Source organism: Lampetra planeri, chromosome 35 (genome assembly GCF_965212315.1).
Source record: "Lampetra planeri chromosome 35, kcLamPlan1.2.h2, whole genome shotgun sequence".
Lineage (NCBI taxonomy): Eukaryota > Metazoa > Chordata > Hyperoartia > Petromyzontiformes > Petromyzontidae > Lampetra > Lampetra planeri.
Genome location: NC_136141.1, coordinates 6603119 through 6616172, shown reverse-complemented (window position 1 = coordinate 6616172; position 13054 = coordinate 6603119). Strand labels below are relative to the sequence as shown.

Sequence of the window (13054 nt, the reverse complement as noted above, 5' to 3'; positions counted from 1 at the left end):
GGGGGAGGGGGGGGCGCAGTGGGGGGGAGGTGGGGGTCATACAACTCAGCCCTTCGATCGCCGCTCAGAAGAGGGAGAATTCTAGCGGCGTTCGTGATCCGGCAGAGTGGCGCTGTTTGGCAGATCGTTCAAGCCGCGCGATCAATTCGTGATTTTGAGGTCATCACGCCCATTCGTGTACCCGAGTGGGAAAACAACGGAGGAGCAGCATCGTTTCCCTGCTATGAAACTGCTGCAGATCGCATCTATCCGTGAAACAGGGCGCATTTCCGCGATAGCCTTGCGCCGTATGAACGGCGCCACTACCAAATTAACGAATGGTTGGATTTGATATCACGATCGTGGTGGTACGTTGCTTCCCCGTGGCGGGGCTAACAGCAGTTCTAACCGAAGGGTCTCGCCCTGTGCGTCGGAGGTTTGAAAACCGATGGAGTGCAGCCGCAGGGAACCACTTTTCACGCGACTCAATGGATAGAAAAAGCGCTGGGTGCTTCGTGCGTTGTGCAAAGGACATCGAGAGTTCCTGAAGAACTGCATTGTGGTCCTCTTGTCTTAGATCACCTCCATGAAGTAAAAATTTTGAGCAGATGCGACCAACTCTAGGCAGCATTGGCTGACATGCAGATATTCAGGAACTGTTGATGAGTTTTGCACATGCCAGCAAAAAGCATGTTACTGGTGGTTGTATGAAACTTGGTGCTTCAGCCCGAACTGATTTTTCTGTCATGGTGATGGGTTTGCTTTCCATTTACATATTTGAATTACTCTGTGGGTGCAGCAAGGGAATGTGTACAACGTTTTTCCAACTAATTGGATGTAATGCCTTTCGTAGGAATGATTTATAAAATGCACTTTGTACCACACAAAAGGAACCGCACAGATATCTGCAATTAGTTAATAAATGTACGAGTACAGCAATGAGCTGAACAAGACGAATGTGGTGGGAAAATTACAGGACAGTGAAATAGATTTATTGACCGTAGATCTTTGATGAGTCGAAATGTTTTATCGTCATTTGCGGGTTTAAAGCGACTTCAGAGAAAACAATAGAACCATTGGTGGCCCCAGGTGGTGACATTTTAAGTCACTCAACAGATCGTCATATATTTTTCATTACCTAGAGTACTCGGGTTTTCCATTATGGATGACTTCGGCTCTGCTGGGAGGGTCTCCATACGAGCATGCAACACGAATTACACACATGCTATTTATAGCTATTGGACATCAGCGAACAAGAGCTTTATATCCATAATACAGGTTTTTTTGGGTTAAATCGCGTAAAAATATAAATGTGTTGTTAAACCCGCCACCACTCGACACAGCCAATTAGAAAGGTTTGTCATGTAAAGAGAACGTGACAATTCATTACTAGTACAGCACACCGGTGTGTTGGAGAGCAAAGCCACAACATTTACAATCTGAGTACGACATTTGACCAGTAATTACAACTAGCTTCATCAGGCGACAGCCAGATTTCTGGAGAAATCCTCCTGTTTCGTTCCTTATATAGAGGGGTAGATGTGATGATAAGACTTGTGTGCTCTTCTTGCGCAAAGTGGGGGGGGGGGGGGGGATTAATGAATGCATATAAATGACTATGGGTATCCATTGCCGTTTGGGTTATGTATATGGTAAAAACGAACATTATGCATGCGCATTATGCAAGCCCATTGTTTTTTTACTTCCTGTCGATTATATTCTTTGGTCTTTCGGTAAAGTCACGTAGATAGGTTAAAAGAAAATAACAAAAAATAACAAAAACTACGGCGTTTCGATCGCAACACAAGCGGTCGTCTTCAGGAAAAGGGGGGTTAGCTTCCAAGGGAAACTGTTTATAAGGGTTTAAAATGGGCGTAGCCCAAATGTCAGCAGCCAATGATAATGTAAGTGGTGGGCAGCCAACCCGACGGTGGCTGGTTTTCCACCAATCAAAGGGCTGCCACGTGAAATTGGCATGTTAAAGAGAGATGAGCATGTTAATGGCAGAACGCAGAGCCGCAACCAAGGGGTCGAAGTGACTGTGGAAGCGCAAGTTTGAAATGTGCGTGAAACACAACTAACATCGGAAGGTGGTAGGATGGGAATATAATAGCCAATTATGACTTAAACTGGTTGATAACGTCCTTCCAATGATTGCTCATTTTGTAACCATCTTCTCGGTTGAAATTGTGTCTGTGTCTGGATATATGGATGGCTTCATGAACGAATCTTTGTTGATAGCCAGTGGGCTTGCAAAATACCTTCGTCTTAGAGAAATCAATTTCATGTGAGCCAACCGCATTAAAACAATGATCAGCCAGGGCCGAGGTATTGGTCCTACCGTGTTTCAGATCTGCCTTATGTTCACGAACACGATCCGAGACATGTCGCTTAGTTTCCCCAATGTAACCACTTGTGTTCCTATGTTTGTGCTCTCTCTATGTATATCTGTGATATCTGTCTGCGTATATGTCTGTCTATATGTTTCTGGTTCTGTGTTTTATCTCTCTCTCAAATTTTAGCATTCTCAGGAAGAACGTAATCAACCAGATAGGGTGTTGACTGTTATGTTATCCGACTCTCTGTTGTATTACATTACATTTCTAAGTATACTAGATTTGTGTTTCTATTTAATTTATACCTGATGATGATTGCTTGTGTTGCAATCGAAACGTCGTATGCTAGTATTTAATTTATTATTTTATCTTTATACGTGACTTTACCGAAAGAACCAAAGAATAACCACTTGTGTTGTGATCGAAACATCGTAGTTTTTTGTTATTTTTTGTTATTTTCTTTGAACCTATCTACGTGACTTCACCGAAAGACCCAATCATATCAATTATTGCAGTCACGAAAGCTTTAAGACGATATTTATCCTGTCGATTATTTGTACTAAAATAGCCTACCAACGGTAATCCTTATGGAAGTATGGTGACCTGTATAGGCATGTATTTATGATGATTTGCTTCCACGCAGCACTAACTCTGTAGTTATCTGAACGGTTAAAATTATTTTAAATTCTCTAAACTTCGATAGATTCTCGAATTAGTTTTGGCCAGTAGTAACTAGTTTTGCACAGAACTTTAACATTATCAAAATCAATTGAGTGTCCTTGTTGGCGCGCGTGTTCTGCCACTGCCGACAGTTGTTTTTGGGAGTGTTTAATATTTCTTTGGTGTCCTTTTGGTCTGGTGCTGATCATCCGTCCTGTTTGCCCAACATAGCATTTGCCACACGTGCAATTAATCCGGTACACACCTTCTGTTGATAGCTTCGGTAATACATCTTTTGTACTAGAAAAACATTTCTGTATTTTATGTACCATGCCAAATCTGACTCGGATGTTTTGTTTTACCAAACATCTGGCCAGTTTATCAGTTACTCCCACAATGTATGGTATTTTAATAGTGTTAATTACTTGGTCAGTTTCAACTCTCGTGTTATATGATTTGGTTTTGTTGATTTGTGCATCATTGTAACCATTCAATTGCAGCACTGCTTTAACATTTTTAACATGTTTACTTTCACTTCTCAGACTATCGCCATCTGACACTTTCTTAGCTCGATGTATGAGCGTCTTCATGAGAGCGGATTTCTGTGCGGGGTGGTGGTGTGACTGCATTCAGATTGGTGTCAGTATGCATTTTCTTTCGGTAAACGCGGTGTGTTATTTTACCATTTCGACCGTGGCTGGTCGGATTCCTCCAGTATATAAAAAAAGTATGATTCTGAAAACCTTTTCCCCCTTCGTTGAAAATAAAGGATTCCTTTTTGGCTCCCGGCTGTGTATTCGCGTTGTGCCGCTCGTTGTTCGGCACGATGTCCAACGTTTCGTTCCACATGCTCGAAGCTGTATTGAGCTTCTCAATTTTTTCTTCGATCAGTTCCTGAAGAAGCTCCCAGCACGTGAGGCGAAACGTCGGATGTAGTGCCAAACAGCCACACAGCAGTACAACCCAAAAAACACATCGGACCACTGTACAGCACGATCACGAACACCTTCGCAAGCGGCACGTCCTCCTCCTTCGTTCGCGTGATTTTGAAAGGGCCTAAAATATTCCTTAAAAACCCTACTACGATTCATGCAGGATAAAAAAAAAACATAAACTACGTGCAGGATGTTATGCAACGTCAAATTCATATATAAAACGTACTTTTTACCTAAATAATATATTTTTTTAAACCACAATGGTCAAAGGAGCCAACGATCGACCGCAATTTTCCATTCAATATTTTTCTATCCGTGTCGCGAATTTTGCTGCCAGCAGCTCGTTTCCGGATCACTGGCTGTGCCGCGTACCGTGATTATTACAGGATCGCGCGCCCGACTCCGGGCAGGGTTTAATTACGCGAGAATTAGGGCCAGCGACTTTTTTTTGTTCGTTTATTGATTTTTCCACTAAGGGGGTCGGGAAAGAAATTAGATATGTATTTTTTTGTAACGAAAAAGACTCTGGTAACGCTACGAAACGATCGCGGCATCACGGATAAAGACCATGCCAGCCGAAAACCCTTTTTTTTCAGCAACAACAACGTAAAAAAGACACGCGCCAACACTCTTTGGCACTCACTGGAAAACAGTTTTCTCGGCACACTATTTTTAGGCGCCGACCGTAATTGGGCACTCTTGTGCGACTCCCTCCTAAATAGCTGTTGGCAAAAACGAAAGAAGAAAATATTACCCCGGTTACTCGGCAACGTACCCCACGCCTTTTACGTAACGAGGGAGGGCTGGCGAAGCAATTGGTATTCAGCGCTGGGGCGCAAATACGTTGCAGGCAACGGGTCACCGTCACCAGACGCTGAGAAGTGGGCTGGCGTTAGTAATCCCATTACGTTACTGCGCTTTCAAGCGGTAATCGGATTTTAGAGACACTCGGCACCTCGGGTTAAAGTGAGTGCAGCCGATGAGAATGGACGTGGGGTTATATACTTCAACGCCACACGGATAAGAGGCAAAGATGCAGCCCTGCAATGCCTCGTGCTTAGGCCTGCAATGGTCCAGCTTGTTAACCGTTACCCAGACAGAAAGCATCCTACGACTGCACGAAGAAGAGCGTTTAGCAAAGGATCTGCCCGTGGATGAAATTTAATATTATTTAACTTCTGGCTAGGAAACTGACTGGACTCGTATGCACGTGCGTGCTGGGTTCCTATTATTATTATAATTATCACTTTACAGGATCGTGAGAGATGATAGCTTGGGGCAGGCCTTCATCCAGAAGTGGATGAAATGGCTCATGATGACGGCGATGATGATACAGAACCCCTGTTTATTTATTTAATGATTCGCCCACAATCCACAAGATAGATTGCCACGTGATCTTATATTGCTGTGATGCTGTTTCAGACGTAAGATCAACGTAATGTAATCATGATAATGATACATTGACAGCCCCTGTCAATCCACTGCTGGATGAAGGCCCTCCCTATGGCATGCCAATCCTTGGGATTGTTTCACGATACTTCGCCACACCGGGAGTGTGGGTTGAAGGCAGGAGATGGGGGGGAAAGACCAGAATTGGTGCAGATATCACTCACGACTGATGTTAGCTTTGGCGGGGAATCAAACTCAGGTTTGCTTGGTTCACAATGCAGTGCGCTAGAACGCTGCGCTACCGCTCAACCCCCGGCAAAATATGCTCCACATTTATTTTAACAAAAAAGCAATTACAAAAAGTATCAAGTTAATCAGATTACATTATTTTTTTGTCGAGACTAAATATCCCATTACGTTTCATTACTTTCGTGACATTGAATAATTACTCCGACATAAGAGGCTGAGCTTGAAAAGGAACCCTCCAACGGCTGCTCGTATTTTGCAAAATGCAGCTTTAATTGTAGGTGATGTAGTGCAGTTTCTTCCAGCTGTCTAAGTAGAGTAAACTATTTATATTTAATTATTATTATATAACCAGGTAAGGTCCACTGAGCTATATAGATTTTTTTCAGAAGCGACCTGGCCACAAATGATAGCTCTACGAAGTGGCCTATGTGGACGTGTACAGCAGGCAAAAAAAACTCTAAACGCGTGTTTTTAAATGTGGAGGGAAAAACCTGAGGACCCGGAGAAAATCCACGTGACCACAGGGAGAGAGAAACGCAAACTCCAAATATACAGCAGGCATCAGGGTCAGGATCGAACCCACGATCTCCTGCATACCAGGCGAGGGAGTTAACATCTCGCCACCGTGGCGCTCTGCACACACGTGGCCAATAATACACCGGGGCACTTTTTTAGGAGTAATTCAGAGAGATGGCTTAAAGAATGAATAAACAATGAAAGGAACTGGGGTCATCGATGATGTTGTTTAAGGAAAATAAATCGAGTGGCAATGGGCAGCACGCGTCGTGAGCACAGATATGACAAGAGCTGAGAGACAGAATCCATTCGGCGAGTGGAGACCGAGAGAGCAGAGAGACAGGATTCTGAGAGACAGAATCCATTCTAGATTTGAAGCTTTCGTGACTGCAAGGATTCATACTCTTAGTTCTTTCGGTAAAGTCACGTAGGTAAAAAATGAAATTAAAATTAATAAAAATAAAACAATAAAAATCACGACGTTTCGGAGGCAACACAAGTCTCCGTCATCAGGTGGGACCGTCACAGCCAGATTTGCTGCATCATTTTATTGTTTTATTTTTATTAATTTTAATTTCATTTTTTACCTACGTGACTTTACCGAAAGAACTAAGAGACAGAATCCACTCCATGAGTGGAGACTGAGAGAGGAGGAGGGGGGGGGGCGAAGAGAAGCAGAGGAAGGCAGCGGAAGGGACGTCGGTAGATTACATCATGGAGTTCGAGAGACCACTGCTGGATGGGAGCAACTAAAAAATGTATTAAAAAAAAGGGGGTGGGGGCTTTGCCCAGCGGTGAAACGTTACAGGCCAACAGCACCACCAGCAACAGCAAAAACTTTCTGAATCACACATCGTGGGTACCAGCGCGGTGATGCGGCGCACACGCGCAATAAACATATCGATGAACCGTGCCATTCATCCTGAGAATCCTCGACATCAGCCCCTCTTCAATAATTCGTTTTTCTTTTTACATAGAACTTAAAAAAAAAAATATGGATGGAACTCTAGGAGAGAGAATCTGACATTGTCACGATTTTTTGGCACGGTGACTGTCATGCCGTGTCATGCCTGAGGGGTTGGTGGAACGTCGGAAGTTTAGCTCCTCCGGGACAAACCTTCAGCGCTGGGAAAGCATGTGGCCCATAGATGACTAAGCTGCCAGTCCCATTAAGTCAGTGTCTCACTTCTCCTTTGTCCATGGCCAGACGATTGTATATGTGTACCATGAAACCATCTAGAGGGGGTCACTAGACGAGCTGACTCTAGCAGAGGCACTTCTGCCTGCAGTGCTGCGAGCTAGCAATTGCAAGGCAGCACCTTTATCTTTTTGCACCGTTAAAAACGAAACCCAGAAATTGTGTTTTCATCATTGCCCTATTATTGGGTGTTTCCGTAAAATGTATTTAACAGTCTACATTATTGCATAATCGGGTTTATGAGCGTGCCACGGTAACACGTGCTGACGATCCAGCCCTTTGGAGGCTAGGGTTGGTGAATCACACGAATGCTGTGAAACTCCCAAACCTGTTTACCACCTAGCAGGCTTTGGCGACCAATATTATCCATGATAGAGGTTTGTGGGTTAGATTGCGTAAATAAAAATGCGTCGTGAAACCCACCACCACCCGACACAGCCAATACGTAAGATTTGTCACGTAAACAGAACGTGGCCAATTCGTTACTAGTACAGCACGCCGGTGTGCTGGAAAGCAAAGCCACAACATTTACAATCAAACCTTACTAATTGGTTGTGTCGGGTGGTGGCGGGTTTAACGACGCATTTATACATTTAGGCGATCTAACCCAAAAAATCTGCATTATGGATATTGGTGGAAAAAGCCTACGTGTTAAACTTTTTATAAATATGCCAAGTAAGAACCACGACGCTATGAAGCTCTTTTGCAGAAGTGACCTGGCCACAAATGCTAGCTTAAGAAAGTAGCTTAACACGTGGACATTTATTGCAGACCAATACTCTAAACGCATGTTGAACCTAAAAGTGGAGGGAAAAAACCGGAGGACCCAGATAAAAATCCACGCAACCAGGAGGAGCACATGCAAACTCCAAATATACAGGCATCAGGGTCGGGATCGAACCCACGACCTCCTGTATACCAGCCGACAAAGTTAACACCTCACCTCCATGGCACCCCCGTGGCACCTCTCCCTCGGATGAGAGGCGGTTATTCGTTTGCTTTGATATCTTCAACCACATATATAGTGATATAAATGCTCTGAATGCGTATTCTCCTTGGGGTTCGGATTCGCTCATGAAATCATGAATGGATCATAAACGTGGCAAAGGTAAAGGTGCAGCCCTGCAATTAATTCTTCACGCCACTGCTGACGGAAGGGTCTCCGCTGGAGGGAGCTCAAAAATAATTCCTCTAGAAGGTATTCCTCCTTCTGTTCCATGCTGGCCAGATGTATTTTAACAGGTGGGAGTACGCACACTTTACTCAATGAAATGTGACATGACGATCGACAAACTGTAGCGTAGCCATCAATAGCAGAGCCGCTGGCGATGCTTGTGATTCATTATTGTATTAAAATGTCTATTTTTCTGCGGCACGTTAAATAATACTCTGCAAATGCAATACGTCGACAGAAGTTAGTACCCTACTGCTGCACGTCACTCACCAACACCAAAGATTACATTCGTTTCGGATTCTGCATCTCTGATTAACGTCGTTGGCTACGTATGGTGTGAAAGAAGTTCAACATACATACATATAAATTGCATTTCATAGACGGCCGGTCACTAGAGCAAGCACTGTCATGCGCAGTTGACAATTTTGCCGGCACGTTACCGCACACAAGGCCACTTTCGCGAGAGAGGGATGCGGAAGGTTTAAGGTGTGGGATCTTTAAATTCGGCAAGTGGATAAGACAGGGCGACTTAATGCCCTTCGTGCAGGACAGCCCGGAGCATCACGCTTCAGTCGCCATGCAGCTCGGAAGCAGAATTTAGTTTCAAACTCCACAACCCGCGTCTGCAGAGGTGTGAGCTCTCATGAATGCAAAAATGCTCATAAATGGAATTTATTTATTTTTAGCCATGAAAATAAAATATTTTAAAATGTTAACACAACTCTGGTAAAAAAAAAATCACCTCCCACTGCGATCCACTATGCATAATTTTTTTTCTTTGGATTCAACGTACAGGGTGCCATGGTGGTGAGATATTAATTAACTACCTTGTCTGGTATATACAGTACACAAGAGGTTGTGGGTTCAATCCAGACCCTGATTCCTGTATATTTGGAATTTGCGTGTTCTCCACCGTGGTCGTGTGTTTTTTTCTTCCCTGAGTCCTCTGGTTTTTTTTTCCACACTTAGAAACATGCGTTTAGAGCATTTGGCTGCCATCCGTTTTCACGTGATAAACCACTTCGTGGAGATATCATTTGTGGCTATGTCGCTTCTGAAACACAGCGCACTGGTAAAAACAAAATGTACGTATATATATCACGTGTGCGTGGCAGCCATTTGTATAGAAATAATAATTCATGATCAACGTTTTTGGGTTTAGATCGCGTTATTTATAAATGTGTCGTAACCATCCACCACCCGACACGGCCAATCAGTAAAAAAGTGTCACGTTGACAAAAGACAAATAGCTCACTGCTTTAGCCCACCGGTGTGTTGAAGCGTGAAACCACAACATTTACAGTTTCACGCTTCAACACACCGGTGGGCTAAAGCAGTGAACTATTTGTCTTTTGTCAACGTGACACTTTTTTACTGATTGGCCGTGTCGGGTGGTGGAGGGTTACGACACATTTATAAATAACGCGATCTAAACCCAAAAACGTTGATTATGAATAATATTGGTCGCGAAAGCCTACGTGTTAAACTGGAAATAATAATGATGAAAAGACGAGAGAGCAAGTGTGGCTGATTGCCCAATCCATGTGTGGGTTGTTAGATCCAGTTCTGTGAAGGTGCTTATTTTCAATAGAAAGTGTAGTATTCACCCATAAACCTAAATACTTAAGAAGGATTTGTGCTAAAATCTCCAGACCCCCATTGAGCTTTTGATAAATAAATGAAAAAATAAAATTGACGTAAATGAATGCTACGGTGAAAACCCAAACGAACATTATCGACAATTCATTTGGCAATCGGGTACCAATGACACACAAAACAAATAAATCTCGCGTTATCGCAGCCATCGCCCACCAGCAAAGCAATCAGTGGGAGACCTGTGGCTTTTCACTTGGGCGAGTGAGTGACACACTCACGTCCACCTTGGGTTTCCGGGTTTCAAGAGTCGCGTTGCAGGCGGCTCAATTGATTGAACGTAATGGGAGAGCAGCGACATTGCTCGAGCTGTACAATGTCACACAGAACTAAGGGAATCCAAGCATTGGTACTGGGTAGATAGAACATCATCTACCCGGTGCCAATGACATACGAAACAATTAAATCTCGCGTTATCGCATCCATCGCCCACCAGCAATGCAATCAGGGGGAGACCTGTGGCTTTCACTTGGGTGAGCGAGTGACACACTCAAGTCCACCTTGGGTTTCACATTTTCATGTTGCAGGCGGCTCAAGTGATTGAACGCAATAGGAGAACAGCGACATTGTCAGAGCTGTACAATACCAAACAGAACTAAGGGAATCCATGCCGTTTTTCCACGAGGTGCCAGTCACAGTGCTCAGGTGCATCACACGCCATCTTCTCATTCCGGACGTTCAGTTCAACCACCTGTCCACGTCACCCGTAATTGGAAAAATAAACTCCCGAGACAGAGTATACATTGACCAACGAGGCATTGCTGAAAGCAGCCCGTCCTGGCTGGACACATCCCTGAAAGAAAGCTCGTCTTAGACCTATCCGTCGTGTCACAATCGATAAACGCTCGCTCCTTCTCTGCAGACGGGCAAGCGCTGCGTTTGCAGAAGTTAGCGGCGGGGTTTCCTGTTGTTTCTCACAGAGTTGTTGTTTTTATCGTCTCTTGTTGCCAGCGTTGTTCATAGCCCGGGCGTGGAACGGGCAAAATACAACGTGAGGATATATTTCTTGTTCCTTTGTTTGTTTGGCTGACACGCCAAGAAATGACGGCACCTTGCTCGCGTACTTTGATGGTAAGCAACTGGACTCAATCCTCCTGGCTCGGCGGTTGAAGCAGGCAAGTTGTGTAAATCCCTCCCCCCACCTCCTCCGCCAACCGCCTCTCTGTACGCCGGTTCATCGATCGGCGGGTTACGAGTGGTGGGCTAAAGTGAAGGGCACTTGCAAGTCTTCACAAACACGTCTGTCCAGTGTGTAAGAGTAGGCAAAATACCCTTTAAGAGGTGTTCTCCGAAGCTCTGTTCATGGTGGAGGCCCATCGCCCACACCCCCCCCCCCCCCCCACCCCCCACCAGCAGTGTTGTGAACAAGACATTTCAGGGCTGCACCTTTATCTTGTGGAATAATGAGACCTCACCTCAGATTCCTTGTAGTAGCGCTCCGGAAGTTCATCGTACGCAATGTCCACCTTGCAAGTTTCTCTCTCCACGTTATTTGTCTCGCTGTCGAACACCTACGGACAAAAGGGGAGAGAAATCAACATCGCGGCATTTGCTGTCCGCTCCGGACGAGGGGTAATTGCTAAACACAGAAGTTTTGTTGAATCGCCGCGATAAAACGTTTGCTCCTCGAGTCTCGTGCAAACCTTGCTATTTGTAAGTCTCGTGCGTGCGGTGCAAGTTTCCTTGAAAGGCACTTAAAAATGATGCTGGGCAATGACATTAATAGCATTATAACAATAATGCACATTGTTTAACAAGGAATGCCCCACTGAATCTTAAGAGTAATTCATGAGGGTCTTGTTTTATGAAATTTGGGCATCACAGTACTCGGAGGAAACCCGACAGATGTGAGGGGACAATTTGATGCACCTGCTGTACTGCCACCTCACAAGCCAAGCGGGTTTAAGATCGAAACCGGAGCGTTTCACCACTAATCTGGCTGTCGCCTGATGAGGCTGGTTGTAATTAGCAGCGAAACGTCGTACTCGAACTGTAAATGTTGTGGGTTTACTCTCCAACACACCGCTGTGTTCTGAACGAGGAACGAAATCGGCACGTTTTGTTTACGTGACAAACCTTAGTAAGTGGCTGTGTCGGGTGGTGACGGGTTTAACGACGCATTTATATTCACGCGATCTAACCCACAAACCTCTATCATGGATAATATTGGTCGCCAAAGCCTAATAGGTGGTAAACAGGTTTGGGAGTTTCACAGCATTCGTGTGATTCACCAACCCTAGCTTCCAAAGTGCTGGATCGTCAGCACGTGTTACCGTGGCACGCTCATCAGCGTTCAACTTTTGTGTACGAAAAAAAACAGGTGAAGGTTCAGCCCGTGAAAGTTATTTTCAAGCCACTGCTGGTGGAATGACCTCCACTAAAGGCAGCTCCAGAGATCCCCTCGACAAGGTCAATTGGCCTACTCTTCCACGCTGACCAGACATCTTGGGAGGAGGTGAAAGCGCCGACATTTTACTCCGTGATCTGCCGATTGACCAATTGTAGTGGGCACATTTACACCGTTGGTTGGACGGAGACAGGGGGCATCATCGGTCATTGGTTCAACTGCCCTACCAAGAGAACGAATCAAATTGCGTGACCTCTGGAGTGGGAGTACAATGTGCTGACCATTACACCATGGCATGATATTATAATTAATATGCATATCGAAATCATACATGTTATTGGGAGCTTTGGCAAGACGTGGGCCAATGTGCACATGGTCGGATGTGTTTATCGTGATCATGGAAAAGCACAAATATGGTTGCATGCACTGAAGCTGTCATTTCAGCAATTTATCACGAATTGAGCAAGCACGTCCCAACACACGTCACATGTATATGTGACGATCTTCCGTTTAAAATAAAAATAACAGCCATTCCGCTTTGTGAACTATGATCCAAACGCTTGCTTTGTTTGGATGCCGTATTTCATGGACCCCGTGATGTAATAACCTTGATAAACA

General features: G+C 44.6%; 1 protein-coding gene across 1 annotated transcript in view; it reads right to left on the bottom strand.

Annotated features, from left to right (window-relative positions):
* Window positions 1–13054, bottom strand: part of LOC144730344 (cytoplasmic phosphatidylinositol transfer protein 1-like) — a 195782-nt gene that overhangs the window by 30813 nt on the left and 151915 nt on the right. Inside the window, exon 6 of the mRNA XM_078611094.1 lies at window positions 11505–11600. Within this exon, the coding sequence (XP_078467220.1) occupies window positions 11505–11600 (96 nt within the window). The remainder of the gene's footprint in view (window positions 1–11504; window positions 11601–13054) is intronic.